This window comes from Chanodichthys erythropterus, chromosome 11 (genome assembly GCF_024489055.1).
Source record: "Chanodichthys erythropterus isolate Z2021 chromosome 11, ASM2448905v1, whole genome shotgun sequence".
Taxonomy (NCBI): Eukaryota; Metazoa; Chordata; class Actinopteri; order Cypriniformes; family Xenocyprididae; genus Chanodichthys; species Chanodichthys erythropterus.
This window is the reverse complement of record NC_090231.1, coordinates 2,416,080-2,440,788: the sequence shown is the minus strand read 5'-3', so window position 1 is coordinate 2,440,788 and position 24,709 is coordinate 2,416,080. Positions and strand designations below refer to the sequence as shown.

General features: G+C 41.6%; 1 protein-coding gene across 1 annotated transcript; it reads right to left on the bottom strand.

The window, feature by feature from the left end:
* Positions 1-8,289: 8,289 nt before the first annotated feature.
* Positions 8,290-12,927, bottom strand: LOC137030190 (uncharacterized). The gene is made up of 6 exons (XM_067400374.1): positions 12,715-12,927; positions 12,369-12,633; positions 11,877-12,171; positions 11,616-11,755; positions 8,883-8,962; positions 8,290-8,415 (listed from the first exon to the last, which is right to left on the bottom strand). Exons 1-6 carry the CDS (start codon positions 12,925-12,927, stop codon positions 8,290-8,292), a joined length of 1,119 nt encoding a protein of 372 aa, XP_067256475.1.
* Positions 12,928-24,709: the final 11,782 nt, after the last annotated feature.

Below are 24,709 nucleotides of genomic sequence, written 5' to 3'. Positions count from 1 at the left end.
TCTGTACTCAGACAGGGTTGGCCAAGACTAAGTTTGTCCTATGACAGACCAGGGGTCTCATTTATAAAACTGTGCGTAGGATCCCTACTAAAAGTGTACGTACGCGCAAAAGCTAGATTTTGCGTACGCACAAAAAAAATCAGATTTATAAAACCATGCGTACGCCAGAACCGGCGCAAAAAATCCCTTTATAAATCCCAGTCAGTGGAAGATTGTGTGTACATGCATCTCCATCCTGTCTCCTCCCCGAAATAACCATATATGGAGCTTACGACGCCTAGTTTTACTATGCATAACCTCATCTGCATATCATTTACATACATATTCCCATCCATGTGACACCACGGTTAACACCGTCAAAGGTACAAGACATTGGAAAATATTAGATATGGACTATAAATGCCATTTGTGCCACACATTATATTGATAAAGATCATCCAATATCCTCTTTATGTTTTAGAATAAATATGTCAAAATATCCATAAAAACAAAATTGTATAAAATACTTCACATAAAGGTTTTAGGATAGAGTTTATTCATTCATTTCCACTGGCCAGATAGTATTTTATTAGTTTTAAACAATTCAAATCAAATTTATGCAGTTTTGCTGATGAGGTGAACATATCTTTTAGGAAGTTTATAGGCTATTTTTAGTGGAAACAGATCGGACTACTTATTTATTGCAGTGTAAATACAATTGTCTGACTCGGCGCGTCACTGACAAAGTATTTTAAAAAGAAAACATGCAAATCTTACAGTTTTCCTCAAATATTATGGTAATTGTTTGAAGATCCTTCACACGACATCAACACCTCCGGCAGCTGCGGTTATACAGTAAGATATTATCATTGGACCTATTCAAACTGGACAAAGAACCGTTCGACCACCGAATCCAGAAGTGTCTTCCATAATATCTAAGTTAAGTGTGCATTACTGATCATCATTCTCGAAAAATTATTTTGTCATAACATCTGCAGTTTAGTTTAAAGAGGAATTATTGTGCTCCCAGCGCTCCTCGCTGTCATTAAACAGCGTGTCACTGGAAAAGTGATCGAAAGCAGCACATCTACTATCTCAATTCATATCACTTTGTCTCCAGAATGTGCGAACGCACGGCTCAAAGTTTGCTTAAAGGTGCACACGTTCTCCCGTCAAGTTTGTTTTTATAGATCACAACCTTTGCGCGGGAACTGGCGTACGCACTTTCCTTTGAAACTGCTTGACGTTTGTCAGCCATATTATTTGGCATGCACTCTCCTCAAGCATGGTGGCATGGGTATATCGTTCCCCAAAGCGTTCAAATACAGAGCGAATTCCCTTTCGAAAGGGAACATCTCAGGTTACGTATGTAACCATGGTTCCCTGAGAACCAGGGAATGAGACTCTGCATTTCCTTTCCATTCTTCGGGCTGCCTTGCCTGCAGAACAGTCCCTCAAAAGGATAGATGCTGGCTGTTTCTCCAGGCGCTCCTTTATGCTTCCGGGTCGCGCCATATTACGTCATAGGCTGTCGACGGCCAATAGGGATTGGAGTTGTTGGATAGTTTTGCTTTCAGACACCGGGTCACGTGTGGCGTTCCCCAGAGCGTTCAAACGCAGAGTCTCGTTCCCTGGTTCTCAGGGAACTATGGTTACATACGTAACACTTTACACTTTAGGTTACACTTTAGTCAACATGCGTACAGATATCTGCTGGAAGCTAGTTATTTTAGTTTTTAAAGTTTTAAATATGTATATTTTTCATACAAAAATGCATCGCTTCACTTCAGAAGGCCTTAATTAACCCCCAGACCCAGAGCCTTATGGATATCTTTTTATCATGGATGGATGTGCTGTTTTGGGATTCAAAATCTCATCCTTTATTCACTGCCATTATAAAGCTTGGAAGAGCCAGGATATTATTTAATATAACTCTGAAATATACACCTAGGATGGCTTGAGAGTGAGTAAATCATGGGGTAATTCTTTTTATTGTTGGTTGAATTATCCCTTTGAGGACATAAAAACAAAAAGAAAAAAAAGAAAGAAAAACGATATATACACAAAAGTATTTTGTAGTTAAAAAAAAGAGAAAAAGGTACAAATTCTGAACAAATACATTTTAAATTGATACAAGCTTAATCATGCTGAATTCATGAAAAAAATCTTCTAGAAACAGTAATAACTTAATGTTGATATTTACTTGTAAGAAGCATGCTGTTATATGTGCTATTATTGTTAAAATAAAAGTTATAAAAGTACAGTCTCATTAAATATGAATAAGACTTTGTCTTAATAAAATATCTACTGCTCAACCAACCAGATCAGATCAATGTTCTGAAAGCCGAAAGGAATATTTATTTACTCATTATCATGTTCTTTGCAATGTTGCAAACCATAACAATGTACCCAAAAATAGCTGACAATCTTTGAGATGATTCACAATAGTGTGTTCAATTTACACTCAATTTATAACACATTCTTTCTTAAGATTTTAGATTTTAGAATTTAGATTTTAGAATAAATTTCATAGTTCAAAGTTGACTTTTTTATATTATTCATAATTTTGAACAAGACCAACTCACTTCAAAAACAGAAACTGCAAAAATTTTACTTAAGCACACAAACACAGGGTGTAAAATTATATAATATTGCTTTCCTTTAATAAATAACGATTTTTGGGAAGAAAATTGTTACCAAAATTTAGGTAAAAGTAAAATATCATCAGTGCACATGAAATGTAGAATGACTCATATATACACACAGTTACCTGCAAGAGTGCAATAATTCTTTAGTTGAAAGTAAAATCATAAAAGACAGAGAAACACCCAATGAAGGCAAACCTAAGCACCCTCTATATATTTCCTCACCTGAACTGAACATTTCTGTAGCAGTCCTCCATACAACTAAACAGAAATGTAAACAGCTGCTTTTTTCCAATAAATGCTATTCTGATCCTGTTCACCTCATTACAGCTCCAAAGGCACAACATGAATAGGGAAATATAAATAACAATAAATTCACTATACAAATTACAATATATAGATTTTAAAATAAAAATGAAATATGGACAGTAATTATACAGAAAACTGTCACATCAAGTTAAGTTACACTTGTGGGTCATGTGAATGTACAGTGCCCTCCACAAATATTGGCACCTTTAGTAAAGCAAAGGTGGCTGTGAAAATGAATCTGCATTGTTTATACTTTTATCTTTTATTAAAAAAAAAAAATAAATAATAAATAAATAAATAAATAAATAAATAAATAAATAAATAAATAAATCTAACCTTTGATTTGAAGGAAAATAATTGAAAATGTGTGTGGGGGGTGCGTTTTTTTTTTTTTTTTTTTGGCCATAATTATTGCCACCCCTAGAATGATCATGAACATGAAATTGTCCAACCATTACTTCCTGTTGCACAGGAGAATAAACATGAGGAAACACAAAGGCCAAAATATAAACCAAAGAATAATGTTCTGATGTGCAGAAAAAGATTGTTGAGCTTCACAAAATAGAAAGTAGCTGAAAGAAAATAGCTAAAATATACTGCTGGATCTTTAATATTGTGGGCCTGGACATTTTGTTCAGATACATGGTATCTTGGATTCTATCAAATACCAACAGAAAAAAATAAAAAATAAAAAATAAAAAAAATAAAAACCTGACCACTCCTGCTAGAAATAATATAATGGGCCACGATTTGATCTTCCATAAGGACAATGATCCAAAACAAACTTTAGCGTCCAGTCGAAAGAAGTCAGCCAGAACTGATGGTTTAGTGACTTTTTTAATGAGTTTCCTTGCAGGTCATAAACCAACATAAGAGCTGAACACAAAATAAACAACTTGTCACTCTCACTCAAACATTAGCCATTTATATCAACATTTTTTCAGTATGTACCATAGCTTCTCTACACCATAAGACATAACATACCTTGTTGCCACTTTCGACTGAGGCTATATTCTTAATCTCTTTAACCTTTGTTGCCGTTTCACCTTCTCTTTATTGCTAGCGATCTTTTCCTTGTCCCTTTTCTTTTTCTATTAGATCTCCGCACATCCCGTTCTTTCAAAATAAAAGCCAGTTTCCGCTAACACAGGAAGTGACCAAATAAAAGCATCTAAATGCTTATAATTGTCATACTTTGAGGTCCTTTACACTCCCTCCAAATTATTTTCAGTTTTAACACACTTAAATTTAAACATAAATAATTTTAAATGAAACAATCCCTTCAATGAGCAACTATTAACTTTATAAGCTTAACTGTATGTTATCTTGCAGTTTTCTCTTAAGAAGATTCTAATAGTAGAACTAACTTTTGAACTGGACGTTCAACCACAGACACATTGCTCTGCCTTTCACCCTTTTTGTTCAGATTTCTGTCTACAAGAATTATTTTGACCCTCCTAACGAGTCCATCTTTGTCTGTCACTGTCTTGAAGCCTCCACACAGATCTTGGTTGTGTTTCGTCAGTGTCCATCACTACATCACCTACTTAAATGTTTCTCTTAGGCCTGTGCCACCGATGTCTGACCATGACGTTATGGAGATACTCCTTTCTCCAGCAATTCCAAAATTGCTCTGCTAGGAACTGTACTTGACGCTATCTCTTCTTTCCATACAAATCCTCCCTAACGAACCTACCAGGAGGAGGTAGAGCAGTAGTAGCCTTCATGATGATGAGGTGATTAGGAGTGAGTGGTTCCAATCTGTTTGGATCGTTCAGGTTCTCTGTTGTGAGAAGGCGACAATTCACAATCGCTGCTGCCTCATACAGAAAGGTCCGTAGGGAGGCATCATTGAGTCGAGCAGATGAGAGTTGAGAACATTCCTCACAGTCCTTATTTGTCTTTCCCACACTCCGCCTGCATGACTTGCGTGAGGTGCATTCAAGACAAAATCACATTGTTTATCCGCAAGAAAGGTTCTCAGTCTCTCCGCATCAACTTCCTGTAGAGCTGTAGCGAATTCATTTTTGGCCCCTACGAAATTGGTCCCTTGATCACACTTAATTTGCTTGACTGAGCCACGTAGTGCAATAAAGCATCGCAGTCCATTGATAAAGGCATCGGTTGATAGGTCATCCAACATTTCTACATGAATGGCACGAGAATAAAAGCATGTAAAGAGCAGGCCATATCTTTTGTTTTCTTTGCGTCCTTGTTTAATGATAAACGGCCCAAAGACATCCATGCCACAATAGGTGAAAAGTGAAGAGGGATCCACTCTTTCTGTGGGGAGATCACTCATTTTCTGTTCTTCCACAGATCGCATTAGTTTTCGACAAAACACACACTGGCGAATATAGGATGCAACCGTTTGGCTGAGCCTGGTGATCCAATAGCCACTGGATCGAATCTGATTTATGGTAAAGCCTTTGCCCTGATGATTAACCCTTTCATGGTGGTATGCGATTATCAGTTTTGTGACATGATGTTCTCTTGGAATGACTGTTGGATATTTGAATGAGTCAGGAAGAGATGAACTGTGTAGTCGTCCTCCCACCTTGAGTAGGCCATCGCTGTCTAAGAAAGCATCAAGATGGTAAAGTTTGTTGTTTCTTGGTAATGGTCTACCTTTGCTTAGTATTTTTATTTCCTCTTGATATACTTGTCTTTGCAGATCTTTGATGACCACGAGTGTAGCATTTTGTCGTTCATTAAAGGTAGAGTGTGAATTTGATTTGTCATTCAGCAGATGGCGTCTAAGATGTGCTACGGCACTAACTGCATGAGATCAGGATGAGAACTTTGCCAGACGGTCAGTAAGGCTCATATGTTCTGCAGTTTGTGTGTGTAATGTTTGCACCTTTCTCACCTCAGGATCTCCGACTGGAAGCTCTGTGTTCTCATTTGCTGGAAGTTGTATTTCCTTTTCCCACAGGAATTTAGGGCCTGTGAACCAGTTGGATGAGAGCAGTCCATCTACTATCATTCCCCTAGATGCTTTGTCTGCAGGGTTTTCATAGGTTGAAACATAAAACCACTGCGGAGGGGACGTGTTGTTGCGGATCTTTTTGCAACAAATGTGTGGAAACGTCTTGCTTCATCACTTATGTATCCTATAGTGACTTTAGAGTCTGTCCAAAAGAACTCTTCCACATCGCTGTACAGTAGCTCCTCTCTGAGCATGTTACTCACTGTGACTGAGACAGTTGCTGCTTTGAGTTCTAATCTTGGGATTGTGGTGACCTTTGTGGGAGACACGCGGGCTTTCCCCATGACAAAAACGCAGTGAACATCTCTGTCCTTATTTATCTTTCTCAGATAAGAACACTGTCCGTATCCAGTGGTGCTTGCATCTGAGAAGTGATGCAGTTCTCATTTTACCACTTCTCCAAAGTCGGTAGGCACATAACATCTAGCTATCTGCAATTTCTCCAAATTACTTAGATCCCTTTTCCAGCACTCCCACCGTGGTCTCAGATGTGCAGGTAGTAGGTCGTCCCACCTGGTTCCCTGTCAACACATTTCTTGTAGGATTCTTTTACCAATGAGGAGATAGGGGGCGACGAATCCTAAAGGATTGTATATCGCTGCAACCGTGGATATTATTCCACGGAGTGTGGGAAGTTGGTATTTCAGGGTGATGTTGAAAGTGAAACAGTCCTTTTCTATGTTCCAGTGAATGCCTAATGCTCTCTCTGTTTGTGTCTCGCAGAATGCAAGATCTTTAGTCTTGATGTCAGATGCATGCTCTGACATTGGTATGCTGCTTAGAACGGCACTAGTGTTGGACACAAACTTATGCAGTCGTAGGCCACCTCTGGCACACAGTTCACATGCCTCTTGAGCTAGCTGCATGCCGTCTTCCACCGTTTTCACACTTGTGACTCCATCATCCACATAAAAGTCTCTTGCTATGAACTGAGAGCCTAGTTGGAAGTAGTGCTGTTCTCTTTAGCCACATGTTTTAACGCATAGTTTGCACAGCCTGGCGAAGAAACAGCACCAAAGAGATGAGGTTGTGTGCTTGTGTCTCCATCTCTCCACCACAGGAAGTGAAGGTAGTTATGATCTCTCTCTTGGACCTGAAATTGATGGAACATTTTTTCTATGTCACACAGTAGAGCTATTTGATGTCGTTGAAAGCTTAAAAGGACACCTGTCAGATTGTTAATCATGTCTGGACCAGCCAGGAGATGTTCGTTGAGACTGGTCCTTTTATGTTTGGCTGAGCAGTCAAAAACCACACGCAACTTTTCAGGTTTCTTTGCGTGATAGATGCCATGGTGTGGTATATACCATGTCTCACCAGGGAGTCCATCTTCTTTGGCTTCTTCTGCTTCAGCCTTTGCAATGGTGTCATTCATGTACTTAATATAATCCTCCTTGTATTTCTCGTCTCGGGCGAATTTCCTTTTGAGGTGATTAAGTCGGATCTCTGCGAGCTGTTTGTTATCAGGCATTTGTGGCCTTTCCTTGAATGGCAGTGGCATCTCATAATGCCCTTGTTCAGTTCTCTTTATGCCTTGTTGAAGTTTATCAAGGAAGACAAGATCTTCTTGAGACACTATGATGTCGTTTCCACTGACTTCTCTGAAGTCACCTTCCAGTGCACGGATTGCATCCATGGGAGTTACTAGGGGAATTTATTTGACAATAACACGATGACAGAGGCTGCTCATTATACTTGTCTCAAGGTGGGGTTCTGAAATACCAACTATGCTCCACCCTAGGTCTGTCTGAACGGCGTATGGTTCATCATCTGCGCCTAATATTGTTTGCCTGGGTGCTAGAGCTCTGGGACAGAGATCAGACACCTTTTCACTATTTACATCCGTGTTCTTTCCCATCATAGTGGTTAGTTTTAGTTTCACTGGAGACACCTCAGCTTGTAGTTCACGACTAACATCCTGGTCAATAAAAGCAGTATCTAACAATGCGTATACAAGTTTTTCTTGGCATGGATTTGCATTATCTATCAAAAGGATAGACAATGCAGATTTATTTTCACAGCTGCCTTTGCTCATAATTACTAAGGGTGCCAATATTTGTGAAGGGCACTGTAAGTTTAACAATTATTTTCATTATATTTATTACTATCTATCTCTATTTGTTGACAATACACAATTAAACAAAAGTGCTTTAAGAGTCTTTACATTGTAAACACATAATTATGAATTTCAGGCAATGTACTTAGAATCAGATTCACTGTCTTTAATGAATGAGAATTCAGTGAATTGGAGACATGGCTGATTTCCAGAGTATTAATTTCCTTTACCACAATGACCTGTAAATAAAACATATTTGCTTTTTACATCTCATAATAATTTAATCATTCCTATTTGTGCAGCTTATTATTTCATAAGTTGGTTGTGAAAACAGACTCACGCTTATCAGTGTTCACTTTCTGGATCACCTTTTTAGGAGTTTCAGACCATCTCAGTGTCACACCTGTATATCCTCTATCAGCCAGAGCAGATCCCAACTGAAAATTCATACTGAAATGATTTAGACTGGAATACGATGATAAACACAAATCTTCATGTCTGAAAGAAGTTATTATTTAAATAATTAAATTAATTTAAAAGTTATTATTTAAAGACATTGCAGGTTTCTACATATGAAGTAATGGACAAAATTAATAAATCTACAATTATACTATGTATACACAGAAATCTAACATTAATTTTAAAAACTGTCAAATTTTATTCAGGTAAATTCAGCAAAAAAAACATTTCAAAATGAATGATCATAAATTCAACACTTGAAATGAAATATGTATTTGTGGACATTTTAAAGGTTTCATTGTGTTTCATTTCAAGTGCATCTCACAAACTACAAAGAGACTACGAAGTCTCTTTTTAAAAAAGTCGGAAACCAGTCGAGAGCAGCTGGTATTTTACAATAATCATGAAAGTTGAATATGTTTCTTTCTCTCACCTGTTTCAGAACGTTTTCTCTCATTGAAGGGTCAGTCAAATCTTTGCTGGAGTTAAACTGCATCTTTACAAATGATCTTTTTAAACATGGACCTAAACAAAGATATATTTATACATGTAAATACTTCTACTTCAATTAAAGAGATAGTTCACCCCAAAATTAAATTTCTGTCATTAACCATCTGGGGTCTGAGGATTTTCGGGGCCCTGGAGAAGTTTTGACATGCCCTGACATTTGTGCTTTTTTCAGTTGTTCATAAACATATTAATGGAAAAAGTGGCATTACACTGTATTCAGCACAAACTAGGCTACAATAATATGTGAGAAACATGTATGTACATGTTTGTATTTTTTGAAGGAATAATGTTTATGTGTGGTTATTGAAAAAACAAAAACTTAAGTCACTGAAATAAGGACAAAAAATAATAATATTATATATGTGTTCACAAGACCTCTGGGTATTGGAGATTGTAGACTAGTGTTTTTGTTTTAATTATGCTGCCTGCTTGTTCATATAAAACAATAGAGAGATTTAAATTTTGTAAGACACTTTTTGTCAAGAAACACAGTATGCGTGGAGGCGTGAATCATCATGAATAATGGGTGATTCTCACATGAGAAGACAAAAGAATCACATAATAATGACCTGAAATGACCTGCACAATAATGAGCTCTTTCAGTCAGGTAGGCTGTGAAAAAAACCCTCTGTGATTATCTCAGCTCATCATGGTGTATATATCAAACATACAGAAAAAAACGGCAATACTGTGAAATATTATAACAATTTAAAATAATGGTATTCTATTACATACTTTAAAATATATGCATTTCATATAGGCTTTTAGCTTAAAAGCATGCACATTTGGAGAAATATGGATGGATTCTCATATGTTTATGTCAATTTTCTATACAGAGTAATATTTATTCAGTATTTATTGTCATTACTATGAACGCTGGATACCGTGTTTTCAATTAATACTTGCAGCTGAAGGGCGCTCTCTGTACACCTTTAGTCCACAAATTTATCTAAAGAAGAACAGGTCATGTGACTCTCCAGGAACTGAACCTCTATGAACTGAACTAACAGAGGCCAGAGATCACTAAGGCTATTCAAAACACTTTTCAATAAATACACGACTGAGACGATGTATGCATGTACAGTAGGTGGCCATCCAAAACGGTGTTTCTACCGCCACCGCCACGTCGCAAAGTGCACTTGCTGCTTTTGACCGCTGAGTGGCGCTTTAACCACATGTTTTCCAACAAACGCATCAAAGCACATTTATCTTTATGCAAAATGTAAATGTTCTCACATATTAGGCCTATATTTATCACAAATACATTTTTTTTATTTATATTTTAAACTCCTTTAATAAAACAGCATGTATTGACTGAATTTGCGTCTGAATAGCGCTGGCTCCGTGGGCGTGGCCGCATTAGCAGATAATGAGGTGAATCACGGACTTCTGACATGGCTCTCTTTTCATACAGATTACATAAACAGAGAATATTTGTTTTCGATTTGACTTACACGATTTAAAAGCTGACATTTCAACGTTTTTTAGACATAAGTCTCATTTTTGTGTCATTAGTATTCACTAAGTTACAGTTCATTTTCTGAGAACTATCAGATAGGACTTCGTTCAGAGGGAGACCAGAGATCACGCTTCAGGTTAGTTTTCTTTATTTTACAAAAAGCACAACATTTTGTTTTTACTCTGAGTGTATACAAATAAAAAGAAGATATTCAACAGATTAAAACGGTGTATAACTCTTAATTGTATGTGCACTATATGCACTGTTTCACACTGGTAAGAAAAAAACTGTGGTGGTATCGCCGGCGATACCTCAGACCTCAGAGTGTTAATTTACTCACCATCCAAACCCGTAAGACTTTCGTTTATCTTTGGAAACACAAAGGAAGCTTAAACATGCTGAGTAACATGAGAATGAATTTGTTCATTGGTTCTCTCATGTCAAACAAACATTCTTGAGCTTTCTGTGAGCTGATGAATGTTTATATGTGAATAAGCCTAAATTCAATCATATAAAGCTATTATGTCTCTTCAAAAAAAAAAAAAAAAAAAATTGTAATAAACCACTCAATTCATATGGATTAATTTTACGATCTCTTTGTAAAGTTCACAATGTAATTTCGGGAGGAGTGAACCCATCTAATCTTACAATTAGTGAAATTTAAACAATTTTAAGAGGAGGGAATCTTTCAATTAATGACCAGAGCATATAAGCAGCTACTCACCCTGCTCTGGCATCAGTTGTTTCGATATCCCTCAACCTCCCCAACTCCACCAACATAATTTAGGCATCTCATCTATCATACTCCTCTTCAAGGCACTAGCTGTCCCTGGGGGGTATATCCAAACTCGAGTTGAAGCTGCTTCCTTGAGCCCCTCCACAGCAGACAGCAAGCCAAATACACTTAACCTCATTAGCTTAAAGATTTTATGAGGAAACTCATGAAATGAACTTTAAGAGTTAAAGTGATAGTTGCATAGCTGTCAATAGAGGGACAGAGAGCTCTCAATTTTCATCAAAATGATTTTCATTTGTGTTTCGAAGATGACGAAAAGTCTTTGAACCACAAGTTTGGATTGTACACATAATTTACTTGAGCTTGCATATATTAAAACATATCCACGCTCCTCACTGCATCTCATTGACAACATATATGATGTATGTGAAGACATTATTATCTTATATTATAAACCAATATGACTGATGCACCTTCTCCAAAGACCTTCATCTCACAAAGAGTGAGTATTTTCATGTCTCCAGGAATGATCAGATTCACATAACGTCCCTCCATCCCATTACATGAGTAGTTGGAGGACTTGCCTGCTGGAATATCAGGAATAACAGCACATCTACAGACACAGAGAGAAACTGATTAAGGATATAAAGATACGGTCATATTATCTTCAAATTCACATTAATTCTTCCATTTGTGCTCAATGTCTCACATTCTTTCAACCTCAAGAGTCTCACATGGGATTGTTGTTGCCGTTGTTCTCCAAAGAGTTTCCAATGCGAATCTCTGCGTCGTTTATTTGTTCTGCACAGCAGTAATTTATGTTAGTAATGACCACTTTACTAACTCTGTAAATATCAAGCAGATCCAGCCTCCACCATGGGTTAGTCTCATTAAGAGTTGATGAGCATCCCGTGTACAACTGCTGGAGACCTCGATCAACGGCCTTTTCAGCAAACCAGTCACCAGATGTTGACGACTGTGTAGCAGATCCATCTACTGCTAGATTTTCTAGAAAATGTAGGCAAAAATCTATATTTTAGAAGCTAAATGAGGATATAAATACAGTCAAACAAAAGGAGCACACAAGATAATTAACAAGGTAATGAACAAGGCACAGGTCAAATGGAACACAGAAGACAAAACCAAAAACAAAGGCAAAACATCCTGACATTACTCCCCCCTCCCAGAAGATGCAACTCCACACCAATAGGAGTAGAGGAGGTCACAGGCAGTTAAGCAGGGTGGTGCTGGCAGATTTGGGAGCCTCCAGGGTGCTGACGGCAGTTCAGGGGACCAGGGCAGGGCTGGCAGTTCGAGGAGCCAGGGAGGAGCTGACAGTTCAGGAATGGGCATCTCAATGACGGCCTTCTTGGCCATGTCTAGCAGAGAAGGTAGCTCTGGGATGACCTGCATAGCCCTGTCTGAGTTATCAGGCTGTTCTGGGACAACCTCTGCAGCCGTGTCTGATAGAGCGGTCTTCTCTGGAACGGCCTCCGTAGTGACCGCAACAAAGGAGCAGAATGAACTGACCTGTGAGCTTGAACTTGGTCACTATGCCCAGGGAAGTATAACCTTCCCGGCCTGCTCATGGGCTGGAGAGCATACTGAAACGGGCTCATGAGTGTGCTCAGGGATGAGAGCAAGATTCTGGTCAGGGGCCGGAGTCCATGTGTGTGTGGCCCATACACACACAAATGCCAGTTCCATTATGGGCACTGCAATGTTCTCTAGGCTGAGCTCAGGGGCTGGAGTCATCTCTGAACCCTGAACATGGAAGGGAGCCATCTCTGGACTCTGGATAAGAATGGAAGTCTCAGGTGTGGTGGCGGCCATCTTGAGGGCCAGGTATGCTGGCCTTGATGGGATGAGACTCTAGAATGGCGGCCGTGATGGGACGAGACTCTGGAATCTGTTGAACGTCATCCCATGTAGACAAATTTCAACACCAGAGGAATTATTCTACAAAAGACTCAACTGGAAATCCATCTTGATAAATAGGCATAGTATCTCCTCTACACAGCTCCCTTCTTTTAGGTAATCCATACCTTTCAATTCTTTGGTGGTTTTATGTTCTGTCACACCTGGCTGGTTGGTTAATCCAGAAGGATGAGGCTTTGAGATCAGTTTAATCATACTTTAATAGAAAATAAGAAACAAACAGGGATAATCCAAAAACCAAATGAAGATATCCACAAGGTAGAAATGTTAACACAAGATAAAGAACAGAAGCTAAATTAGGATATAAATACACAGTCAAACAAAGGAACAAACAGAGGCCGTTTCTCAGAACTAAGTTTGCAAACTTCGGACTCGCGTCCTTGGTGGTTCGGACTTGGCAAGTTCGACTCAGGAGAACGAACTCCCGTGGACGGGAGAACACAAGTCCGGTGATTCTGCAAATGGAACAGCAGCGTTCTTGATAACGTCACTCAGCTCGCTCTGGCTTCTCCGGTTATCTCTTTATGTATGTTGTAGCCAACAATAAAACGAAATTTGTTATAAAACACCACTCTGCCTCTTTTCGTTCTATTTAAAAAAACAAACAAAAACATATTAATAGTCTCAGGCAACGAGTAATTGATTATCTGCAATGTGCATATATTTATAACAAAACGAAATATTAAACAACCCTGCCTCATTTCATATATATTTAAAAAATATTAAATGTAGTACTATTTGTGCATACTCTGATTAACTTCACTGTAATAAAATGAAATAGGCTGTAACATAACACAAAACCATGTCTCTATTTGTTTTATGTCAGTTTTAATGATCAATAATAGCCATTATAAAAAGGTAAGAATATACAATAAGAAATAAAGCAAACAATTCAGTCAAGCGTACAAAATCAGCGCAGGATACAAAAGTTAAATAGCCATATATAAAGTTATGAAACGTCACGTTGCCCTCAGCCAAAAAGGAGCCAGCGGCAAACGTCGGAAGGACTAGGCCGAGGTAAGGCTGCTCTCGGCTGGGCACATGAGCGCTGAGCGTCCGGTGATCGCCTGGATCTCACAACTCCGACAACGTCAGATCAAATTGTCAGAAAGGCGCAATCTTTATCAATAAACCACAAATTTGAGCTTTAAACCAGCACATTCTCGCCTGAAAAACTCATAAAACTACATATCATGACATAATAACAGTAATATGTTTAAATTATGCGGGGGTTTCTCCTTTACTATTGACGCTTGCTGGTTAGTGCGAGATGCATTCTGGGATACTTGGCTGTCTCAAGTCTGCACAAGTCACCTCTCGATGCATCCTCGATAAAAGGGGCAGATCAAGAACACATCCGGGGATTTGAACTGAACTTGGCTAGATGCGAACTTTGAATTGGAACAGTACTTGGACATTGTATATATACAATGAATGCATTTTTTGCTTCCTATACTGATTTTTCCAAATTCCTGAGGTTAGCACTAACAAACACCACCCTTCTTCACAAGAATATATCTGTCAGAATAATCTGTATGTAAGAGATTATTAAAGCATGAATACCGTCATACTAGTTTGGAAGGACATGAGCATGAATAAAGTATAATTTTCAGTTTTGCTGAACTATCCTTTTTTAAAGCAATATTTAACTATGGCATGAATTACCTGCCAAATACCCGTAGACTTCAACCTCACAAAGAGAAAGAACCTTTTGATCACCAGGAATATAAACATTCACATAACATCCCTCCATCCCATTACATGAGTAGTTGTAGGACTCTCCTGCTGGAATAGCAGGAATAACAGCACATCTACAGACAGAGAGAGAAACTGATGAAGGAGATAAAGATACTGTCATATAATCACATTTGTACTCAACCTCAAGAGTCTCACATGGGATTGTTGTTGCCATTGTTTTCCAAAGAGTTTCCGATGTGAATCTCTGCTCCGTTTATTCGTTCTGCACAGCAGTCTTTTCTGTTAGTGACGACCACATCACTAACTCTGTACACATCACGCAGATCCAGCCTCCACCATGGGTTATTCTCATTAAGGGTTGAGGAGCATCCCGTGTACAACTGCTGGAGACCTCGATTACTGTCAATGGCCTTTTCTGCAGACCAGCCCCCAGAAGATGTTGACGACTGTGAAGCAGCTCCTCCTACTGCCCGATTTCCTGACAAATTGATAAAAACCTGTAGTGATCCATCTATATGCACAAATTGAACAAGCGTGTGTATGAATAAGATTTCTATGCAGCTTATTTCTGCCATGGAATAAAAAGAAAAGGTCAGAATTGTGAGATGTTAACTCAATTGTTTTATCCTCTCAAAATTGGGATTTTAGATATATCAAAGATAAATATAAATGTGTAATGATCAGTCCTCTGAAGGTGAGCTTGATGAACCCAAGTGCAGTTTATTATGACAAAGTGAACAAACAAACAATTCAACCACTTGACAATGAGCAGACTTGACTTTATGACTCACCGACAGCAGGGTTACATTAACACTACACAATAAAGTAACATGGGGAAGACAATGGCTTTAAATACAAGAACTAAGAGAACACATGACTGTGGCACCCAATGGGGAAGTGACACAAGGAACAAGAGAACCAATGACAGAACAGAACTCAGAAACACATGACCATAACCAATGAGAACATGACACATTAGGCTTGTTCGAGATGCATCGGGGCTGCGCAGACCGACCGGCGAATGACATCAAAGTACCATGAGAGCAATTGGAGACCAGACGACTCCTTATGCTTTTGAATCGCAGTACTTTGATGTCATACACCAATTGGTCTGCGCAGCACCGATGCATTTCGAACAAGCCTATAGACTAAGGGAGAACATGAGGAGCAAGGGAAGTGTGACACAAACAAGCAACATGATCAAACTACAAAATAAGACATGAAAACATAAACATGAACACAAAACCAAAACATACGTGACAAAATGTAAAAATAAATCTGCATTGTTTATCCTTTTGATCTTTAATTGATAAAATTAGCAAAAATCTATCATTGAAGAAAAAGAATTGAAAGTGGGGGGGAAATTACATTATGAAATAAATGTTTTTCTCCAAAACATGTTGGCCACAAATATTGGTACTTTTTTGCAATCTCCTTTTTCCCAAGATAACAGTCTTCACCTAAAATGCCTGATGAGTTTGGTGAACACCTGACAAGAGATCAGAGATCATTCCTTCATGTAGAATCTCTACAGATCCTTCATAATGTGGTTTTTCCCCCACTTCCAATTCTTTTCCTTCAATGAAAGGTTAGATTTTATGAATTAAAGATCAAAAGGATAAACAATGCAGATTTATTTTTACAGTCATCTTTGATCATATTTACCAAGGGCCAGGGGCGTCAATTTCATGGGACAGTAGGGGGGGACAATAAACATAAAATTTCCCAAGAGCAATATTTGAAGGGGACACATATAATACAGCCGAAATTTTACTTATAATGAATATATGTAATGTTACACAGAAGAAAACCTTAGTACTATTATTATTGTATCATGTAGACTGTGCCATTATGCTCAATGTTTCTCATTGTTTCAATAAAACTGACTAAATTGACCAAAATATTCAAAATAATTTATTTATTGGAATATTTTTTAAGTTGTTTGCAACCAAAATATGACGAATACACACGGAGCAAAACCAAACACACAACAGTAAATCAATTAGCCTTATTACAATTCACATATTCTTATCACAATGTAAATTGTTGTTCATGTGGGTGACTTAGTATTCAACAAGCTATAGTAATCAAGCTACCTGTTACGAATGCGGCTCCCGCGGCTCTTCATCCCGGCCGCCGGAGGGAGCCGTCACCGGAATATTGACTTGTTGCTATCTGGACTACATTTCCCATGGGCCCTCATTCCTGGGACTGATTGCGCACACACCTGCATCACATCACACTCACTCCATAAAACACTCACACACGCATCCATGCACCGCGAAGTCTTGATTTGCCCTGGTGATCATTTCTGAGCGTTTTCTTGTGGACTGTTTCCCCGTTATCGATTGGACTGCCTTACCTCTGTGAACCTTTGCTGCCGACCCCGATCTCTGCCTGTTTCCTGGACTCTGTTTGTTTGCCGCCTGCCACGATCCCTGCCTGTTGTAAGACCTTGTTTCATTGCCGCCTGTCTCGACCTAAGCCTGTCCCTGTTTACGCTACTGTCTTGTCCCTGTTTGCATTGTGCTGTCTTGTCTTAATAAAGACGCTGCAAATGGATCCTCACGTTGTTGACCCATCATTACAGAAGACTTCGCCCTCAAACGATCCAGCAGCCCTCATGCAAATTTCCACCGAGCTTTCAGCACAAGCCAGCCAGCTCTCGGTGCATCAGCACCAGCTGAACCGACTCACCTCTCTCACCGAGGAACTAGTAAAGACTTCGCCTCTCCTGAGGCCGCCATGCCGCCATCTCCCGCCGCTACCAGTCAGGCGATCACGTCGTCCCCAGTCAACCCACGCCTCGCTCTGCCTGAGAAGTTCGACGGCAATCCTGCCAAATGTAAGGGCTTCCTGTTACAATGTTCTCTGTTTGTTAACCAGCAACCATCCTTGTATTCTACAGAGATCAGTCGCATATCCTTCGTCTGTTCTCTGCTCACGGGCAAAGCGCTAGACTGGGCCACAGCAGTATGGAGAGAGGACAGCTCGGTGTCTCCCACTTTCTCTGCGTTCCTACAAAGCTTCAAGGAGGTGTTTGAACACCCGGAGGGCGGCAAGAGTGCTGGTGACCAACTGCTCACCTTAACTCAGGGAAAGTCCACGGCCGCGGAGTTTGCTCTACAGTTCCGCACACTGGCCGCACAAACCAACTGGGTGGAGGACACGCTGAAACTTCTCTTTCGCAAAGGCCTGAATCTGGAGCTCCAAGCTGAACTGGCATGCCGTGACGAGGGCAGGTCATTAACTTCATTCATAGAGCTGACCATCCACATTGATAATCTCCTCCGCTCCCGCCGGCCGCTTCGTTCCCTCGCCACCAGCGCAACCCCATCAGAACCCATGCAGCTTGGATATACTCCTCTTCAACCCGAAGAACGAGAGAGAAGACGCCAAATGCATCTATGTCTCTACTGCGGACAGGCTGGTCACATCAAGATAAACTGCCCAATCAGACCCAACGTCTCCAACCCCAGATCGGTGAGTTCAGATTACCCCTCTAACTGCCTGAAAATACCCATCCAAATCACCTGTAACGGCCGGGTTGTGTCCACTCACGCACTCCTGGACTCCGGGGCTGCTGGAAACTTCATATCAGACACTTTCACCCATGAGCATGATATCCAGTTAACCAACTGTCATTCCCCATTAACAGTGGAGGCGCTAGACGGGAAGCCCATAGGAGGAGGAAGGGTGTCGCATATCACCTCTGACCTCGGCCTGCAAGTCGGGGCCCTTCACAAGGAACAAATTCGCTTCTACGTCATTCACACGCCCAACAACCCCGTCATCCTAGGCCTGCCCTGGCTCCGCACACACAACCCTGTCATTTCCTGGAAGGAGGGTCAGATCGTCCAGTGGGACCCCGCATGTCATCAGCACTGTCTGAGTCCAGTTCTACCCATCGCCATTCATGCCATAGCCGTCAATGAAGCCCCAGTCGACCATGAATCAGTCATCCCCGCCGAATACGACGACCTGGCACTAGCCTTCAGTAAATCCAAGTCCGCCGAACTGCCGCCGCACCGCTCCAGTGACTGTGCGATTGATCTGCTGCCTGGGACTACGCCCCCAAGGGCCGTATCTTTCCTCTGTCGCAACCTGAGGAGGCGGCTATGAAGTCATACATCGAGGGAGAACTAGCTAAGGGATTCATTCGGCCCTCTACCTCTCCCGCCTCATCAGGGTTCTTCTTCGTCAAAAAGAAGGATGGCAGCCTCCGGCCGTGCATAGACTATCGTGGCCTCAATGACATCACCATAAAGTTCAGGTACCCACTACCACTAGTACCAGCGGCCCTTGAACAACTTCGTCAAGCCCAATATTATACCAAACTAGACCTCCGGTGTGCTTATAATCTGATTCGCATCCGAGCAGGCGACGAGTGGAAAACTGCCTTTTCCACCTCCTCTGGCCACTACGAGACCCTTGTCATGCCCTTCGGTCTATCCAACAGTCCTTCAGTCTTCCAATCGTTCATCAATGATGTCTTCCGAGATATGCTAAATCGGTGGGTCGTGGTTTACATCGACGACATCCTGATCTACTCCAACACATACCACGAACACGTCCAACATGTTCGAGCAGTTCTGCGACGTCTGATCCAACACAAACTCTACGCCAAGGCCGAGAAATGTGAATTTCACCGCACTTCCACTTCTTTCCTGGGCTACATCATCAGCCGTGAAGGAGTAGCGATGGATGATGGAAAGGTCAAGGCGGTGCTGGAATGGCCGCAACCACGCACACTAAAAGAATTACAACGGTTCCTGGGGTTCGCCAACTTTTACCGGAGGTTTATCAGAAACTTCAGCGGGGTGGTCGCTCCCTTAACCACCATGACAAGACGTAAGACCTCCCGCCTCACTTGGTCACCAGAAGCAGTCCGAGCGTTTCAGGAACTGAAGAGACGCTTCACATCAGCTCCAATTCTCCGTCACCCAGATCCCGAACTTCCGTTCATTGTGGAGGTGGACGCCTCCAATACCGGCATAGGAGCCGTACTATCCCAGCGACAGGGTGAACCACCCAAAATGTTCCCCTGTGCGTTCTACTCCCGTAAGCTGTCCTCCGCTGAACGCAACTATGATGTGGGCAACCGGGAGCTACTTGCCATGAAAGCGGCGCTGGAGGAGTGGCGTCATTGGCTCGAGGGGGCTAAGCACCCATTCGTAATTCTAACTGATCACAAAAACTTGGAGTATTTACGATCTGCCAAGCGTCTAAACCCACGACAGGCCAGATGGGCAATGTTCTTCACCCGCTTTAATTTCACAGTCACTTACAGACCTGGGTCAAAGAATGTAAAGGCGGATGCGTTATCAAGGCAAACGGATGAACCAGAGCGCTCAGAGAACACTGAGAATATCCTGCCTGAAACTCTGCTGCTCGCTCCCGTGCAATGGGACATAATGACGGAAATCTCACAAGCCAACGAACAGATCGCAATCCCAGCGACCTGTCCACCTAACCGCACCTTCGTTCCCGCACATCTCCGAGACAGACTATTGCACCAAGTCCACGATTTCCCCAGTTCCGGCCATCCGGGCATCACTGCCACTCTCCAGCTCCTGCAGAACCAATTCTGGTGGGAGACCATGCTCGCTGATGTCACCACCTTCCTCAACCACTGCACCGCCTGTCAAACCACTAAGGCTTCACATCAAGCCCCGGCCGGCCTCCTTCAACCACTTCCCATTCCACAACGCCCATGGTCCCACATCGCTATCGACTTCGTCACCGATCTACCCGAGTCCCAGGGAAACACCACCATCCTCACTGTTATCGATCGTTTCTCCAAAACCTGCCGTCTGCTGCCATTACCCAAGCTTCCCACCGCGTTGGAAACCGCTGAACTCCTGTGCAACGCGGTCTTTCGCTTCTACGGATTACCTGAGGACATAGTATCCGACAGAGGACCCCAGTTCACCTCCTGCGTCTGGGCCGCTTTCTTCAAACAGCTTAACGTCAACATCAGTCTCACCTCTGGGTACCATCCTGAATCCAACGGGCAAACTGAACGCATGAACCAGGAATTGACACGGTTCCTACGCACCTACTGTAGCCAGAATCAGGCGGACTGGAGCCGTTATCTAATGTGGGCGGAATATGCACAGAACTCCCTACGAAAACCTGCCACCGGCATCACCCCATTCCAGTGCGTCCTGGGCTTCCAACCTCCGCTCTTCCCCTGGTCTGGCCAGCCATCAGAATTACCTGCAGTCACTGAGTGGATGCGCAGAAGTGAGGAGACCTGGGAGTCAGCACATCACCACCTACAGCGGGCAGTGAGACGCCAAGAGCTTCACGCCAATCGCCACCGACGGCCCAATCCTCACTACACTGTTGGGCAATGGGTATGGCTATCCACCAGGGATGTTCGCCTCCGACTTCCATGTCGCAAACTCAGTCCCAGGTTTGTAGGGCCTTTTCAAATCATAAAACAAATTACCCCTGTATCATTCCGTCTAGACTTGCCTTCTAATTATCGCATTTCTCCCACTTTCCATGTGTCGTTGCTGAAACCCTCCGGGGGACCGAGAGAGGAGCCTGCGGGAGCCGAGACCCACAACCCCCCACCCCTGATCATCGAAGGCGAGGAGGCCTATCAGGTCCGAGATCTACTCGATTCCAGGCGCCGGGGTGGAAAACTGCAGTATCTGGTGGACTGGGAGGGGTACGGCCCGGAGGAGCGGTCCTGGGTCAACAGGGAAGATATCCTGGATCCATCCCTCATGGAGGAATTCCACCGGACGCATCCGGAGCGACCGGCCCCTCGTCCACGCGGTAGACCCCGGCGCCCGCTTCCTCGCGTCTGGAGCCGCTCGCAGGGGGGGGGCTCTGTTACGAATGCGGCTCCCGCGGCTCTTCATCCCGGCCGCCGGAGGGAGCCGTCACCGGAATATTGACTTGTTGCTATCTGGACTACATTTCCCATGGGCCCTCATTCCTGGGACTGATTGCGCACACACCTGCATCACATCACACTCACTCCATAAAACACTCACACACGCATCCATGCACCGCGAAGTCTTGATTTGCCCTGGTGATCATTTCTGAGCGTTTTCTTGTGGACTGTTTCCCCGTTATCGATTGGACTGCCTTACCTCTGTGAACCTTTGCTGCCGACCCCGATCTCTGCCTGTTTCCTGGACTCTGTTTGTTTGCCGCCTGCCACGATCCCTGCCTGTTGTAAGACCTTGTTTCATTGCCGCCTGTCTCGACCTAAGCCTGTCCCTGTTTACGCTACTGTCTTGTCCCTGTTTGCATTGTGCTGTCTTGTCTTAATAAAGACGCTGCAAATGGATCCTCACGTTGTTGACCCATCATTACACTACCAAACAAGCTAGGTAACATTATAATCGCTAAAATAGCGGACTCACGAAAAAAAAAAAAAAAAAATCATGTTATTTTATGACTAATTACTCAGCGTCGTCAGCATTAAAGCAAAAATAACCACTTCATCCGATGTTTTTGAATAAAACAGCCTTGACAGCCTACTTACTGGAGCTTCTCTTAACTACTGTCTGAAGAACTGTTCTGTTCTCTTCTCTCCCGCTGGTGCCGCCGGACTTGTACACACAAGAGTATGACGTGCGCGGTGGACCAAACCACTGTGAGGCACGAGAGGGGTGACTTAAAATGTTTCAAAACTTAAAACGCCTGTTTGCGTTTGTATTGCTTTACTACTTACACAATAATTTTAAGTATATATTTATTTACAATACTTGGGGTGGTTTTTAATTATATTTTTGGGGGGGACAGCACTCAGAGAGGGGGGGTCCTGACGCGATTTACGCCCCTGCCAAGGGCGCATAGAAGTGGAGAGGAAGAATATTAGTGAAAAACAACCTGATGTGAAGTGCATCATTTCTGCACCAAACACAATGACGTTGTGTCCAATGTTGTCCTTCTCAACTATTTTAACAATAAATATAGCTGCAAGCAGGGATGGCGGGCCCAAGCCAGTGGCACCACCACCCCTGTGGCTTCAGGGCAACTGTGCACAGTGGGCAATAGGCAGTTAAAGGGTTAACATCAAAGGACTATGTCAAATTCGCTCTACATTTACTGCATCATAAGGTGGTGCTATAGAGCCCCTCCTCCCTGCCTGTTTCTAAGGCTTTGCCCATGTCTACTGGATAACAATCCTGATGTGTTTATGGAGTTTCAAACAATTTGAGGCATGCTAAGAGTCTCAAAAGCATCCAAAATGAATATTAAAATTTGATGCGTTGCCAAGGCAACTTCGTTTGAGATATCATGATTCTTTTCAAAGGTCTACATCTGCCATGTTTTGACATTATTCAAATGAAGTTTGAAGCAAATCAGGTAAAGATAAGATGGTGATCTCAAAGCATGCTGAAAGTAACACTTTTCCTGCTGCCAGTTGGTGGCCCTATAACTTTGACTCACAATAGTGACATCTATGTGATCAGCTTTGTAGAATGAAGACACAGCCGAAGATTCATCAAAATCAATTAATGTATGCAGAAGTTATACACTGCATACACTTTGTTGCACTGCAAACACTTTGTTTCCCTTTTCTTGCCATAAATTCATTGCCTCGCCATGGCCAAACCGTTTGAGATATCTAACATCTGTTTGCAATTAAACAACTTCAATGTGTTAGCACCAAGTTAAAAAAGTTTGGTGTAAATTGGATAAACCCTGTAGGAGTAGTAGTATAAAATTCATAGCCTGTTTTTTCAAAAACTTAACATTCAAACCAAAATAGCTGACTTCCTGTTGGTCGGAGCTAATGAGTGTAAATTAGAAAATTGTCCGGCTTGATCAGAACAATATGTGTACCGAGTTTGGTGACTGTAGGAAAAACTTACCCCCCCACTTTTTCTACTGAGCCCCTCCACCATGCCCATTTCTATGGCTTTGTCCATGTCTACTGGTTGACAATATTGATGTGTGTGTCGAGTTTCATGCAATTTGAAGCATGTTAAGAGCCTTAAAAACACTCAAGAACATTATTCAATTTTGATGTGTTGCCATGGCAACAATATTTAGAATATCAAAAATCCTGTCACAGGTCTACATCTGCTGTGTATTGACATTACACTGATAAAGTTTGAAGCAAATCAGGTAAAAATAACAGAGTGAATGCATTTTGAAAGTGACACACTTCTTGCTGCCAGTTGGTGGCGCTATAACTTTGACTCACAATAGTCACATCCATTTGATCAGACTCCTAAAATGAACACACAGCTGAAGTCTCATGAAAAACAATCAATGTTTGCAGACATTTAACACATTTCCTGGCTATTTTTCATCATCAGTGTCTTGACTTCATGCTGACCGAGTTTGGTGGCGATCGGAATAATCGCCTAGGAGGAGTACATCAAATTCCAGAGCATGCGTTTTTCAAACAACCCGTAATAACAGACTTCCTGTTGGGGTGGCGTTTAACTTAGAACATGAAAGTTGTTCGGCCCGATGAGGTCTATATGTGTACCGAGTTTCATACTAATGTGCAAATGTGCAAGTGTGTTTATGAACTTCTTTACTTGCAAGATTTATAATATTAGAGAGAAAATTATAACCATGCAACCGTTTACTACAGTATCGTGTCAGACAGTGCATTGTAGTGTCCCTGAGGAAAAATTCATTTCATTTACTGCTTTGGGAGAGGAAGAATTGTCTAAACTTGTTAAATCATCAAAATCAACAACATGTATGTTAGACCCTATACCAACTAAGCTATTGAAAGAGATGCTTCCGGAAGTCATAGATCCCCTTCTTAATATTGTTAATTCATCTTTGTCATTAGGATACGTACCAAAAACCTTTAAGCTGGCTGTCATTAAACCTCTTATTAAAAAAACACAACTAGATCCTAAAGAATTAGTCAATTACAGGCTGATCTCAAATCTTACTTTTCTGTCAAAAATACTAGAAAAGGCAGTTTCATCACAAC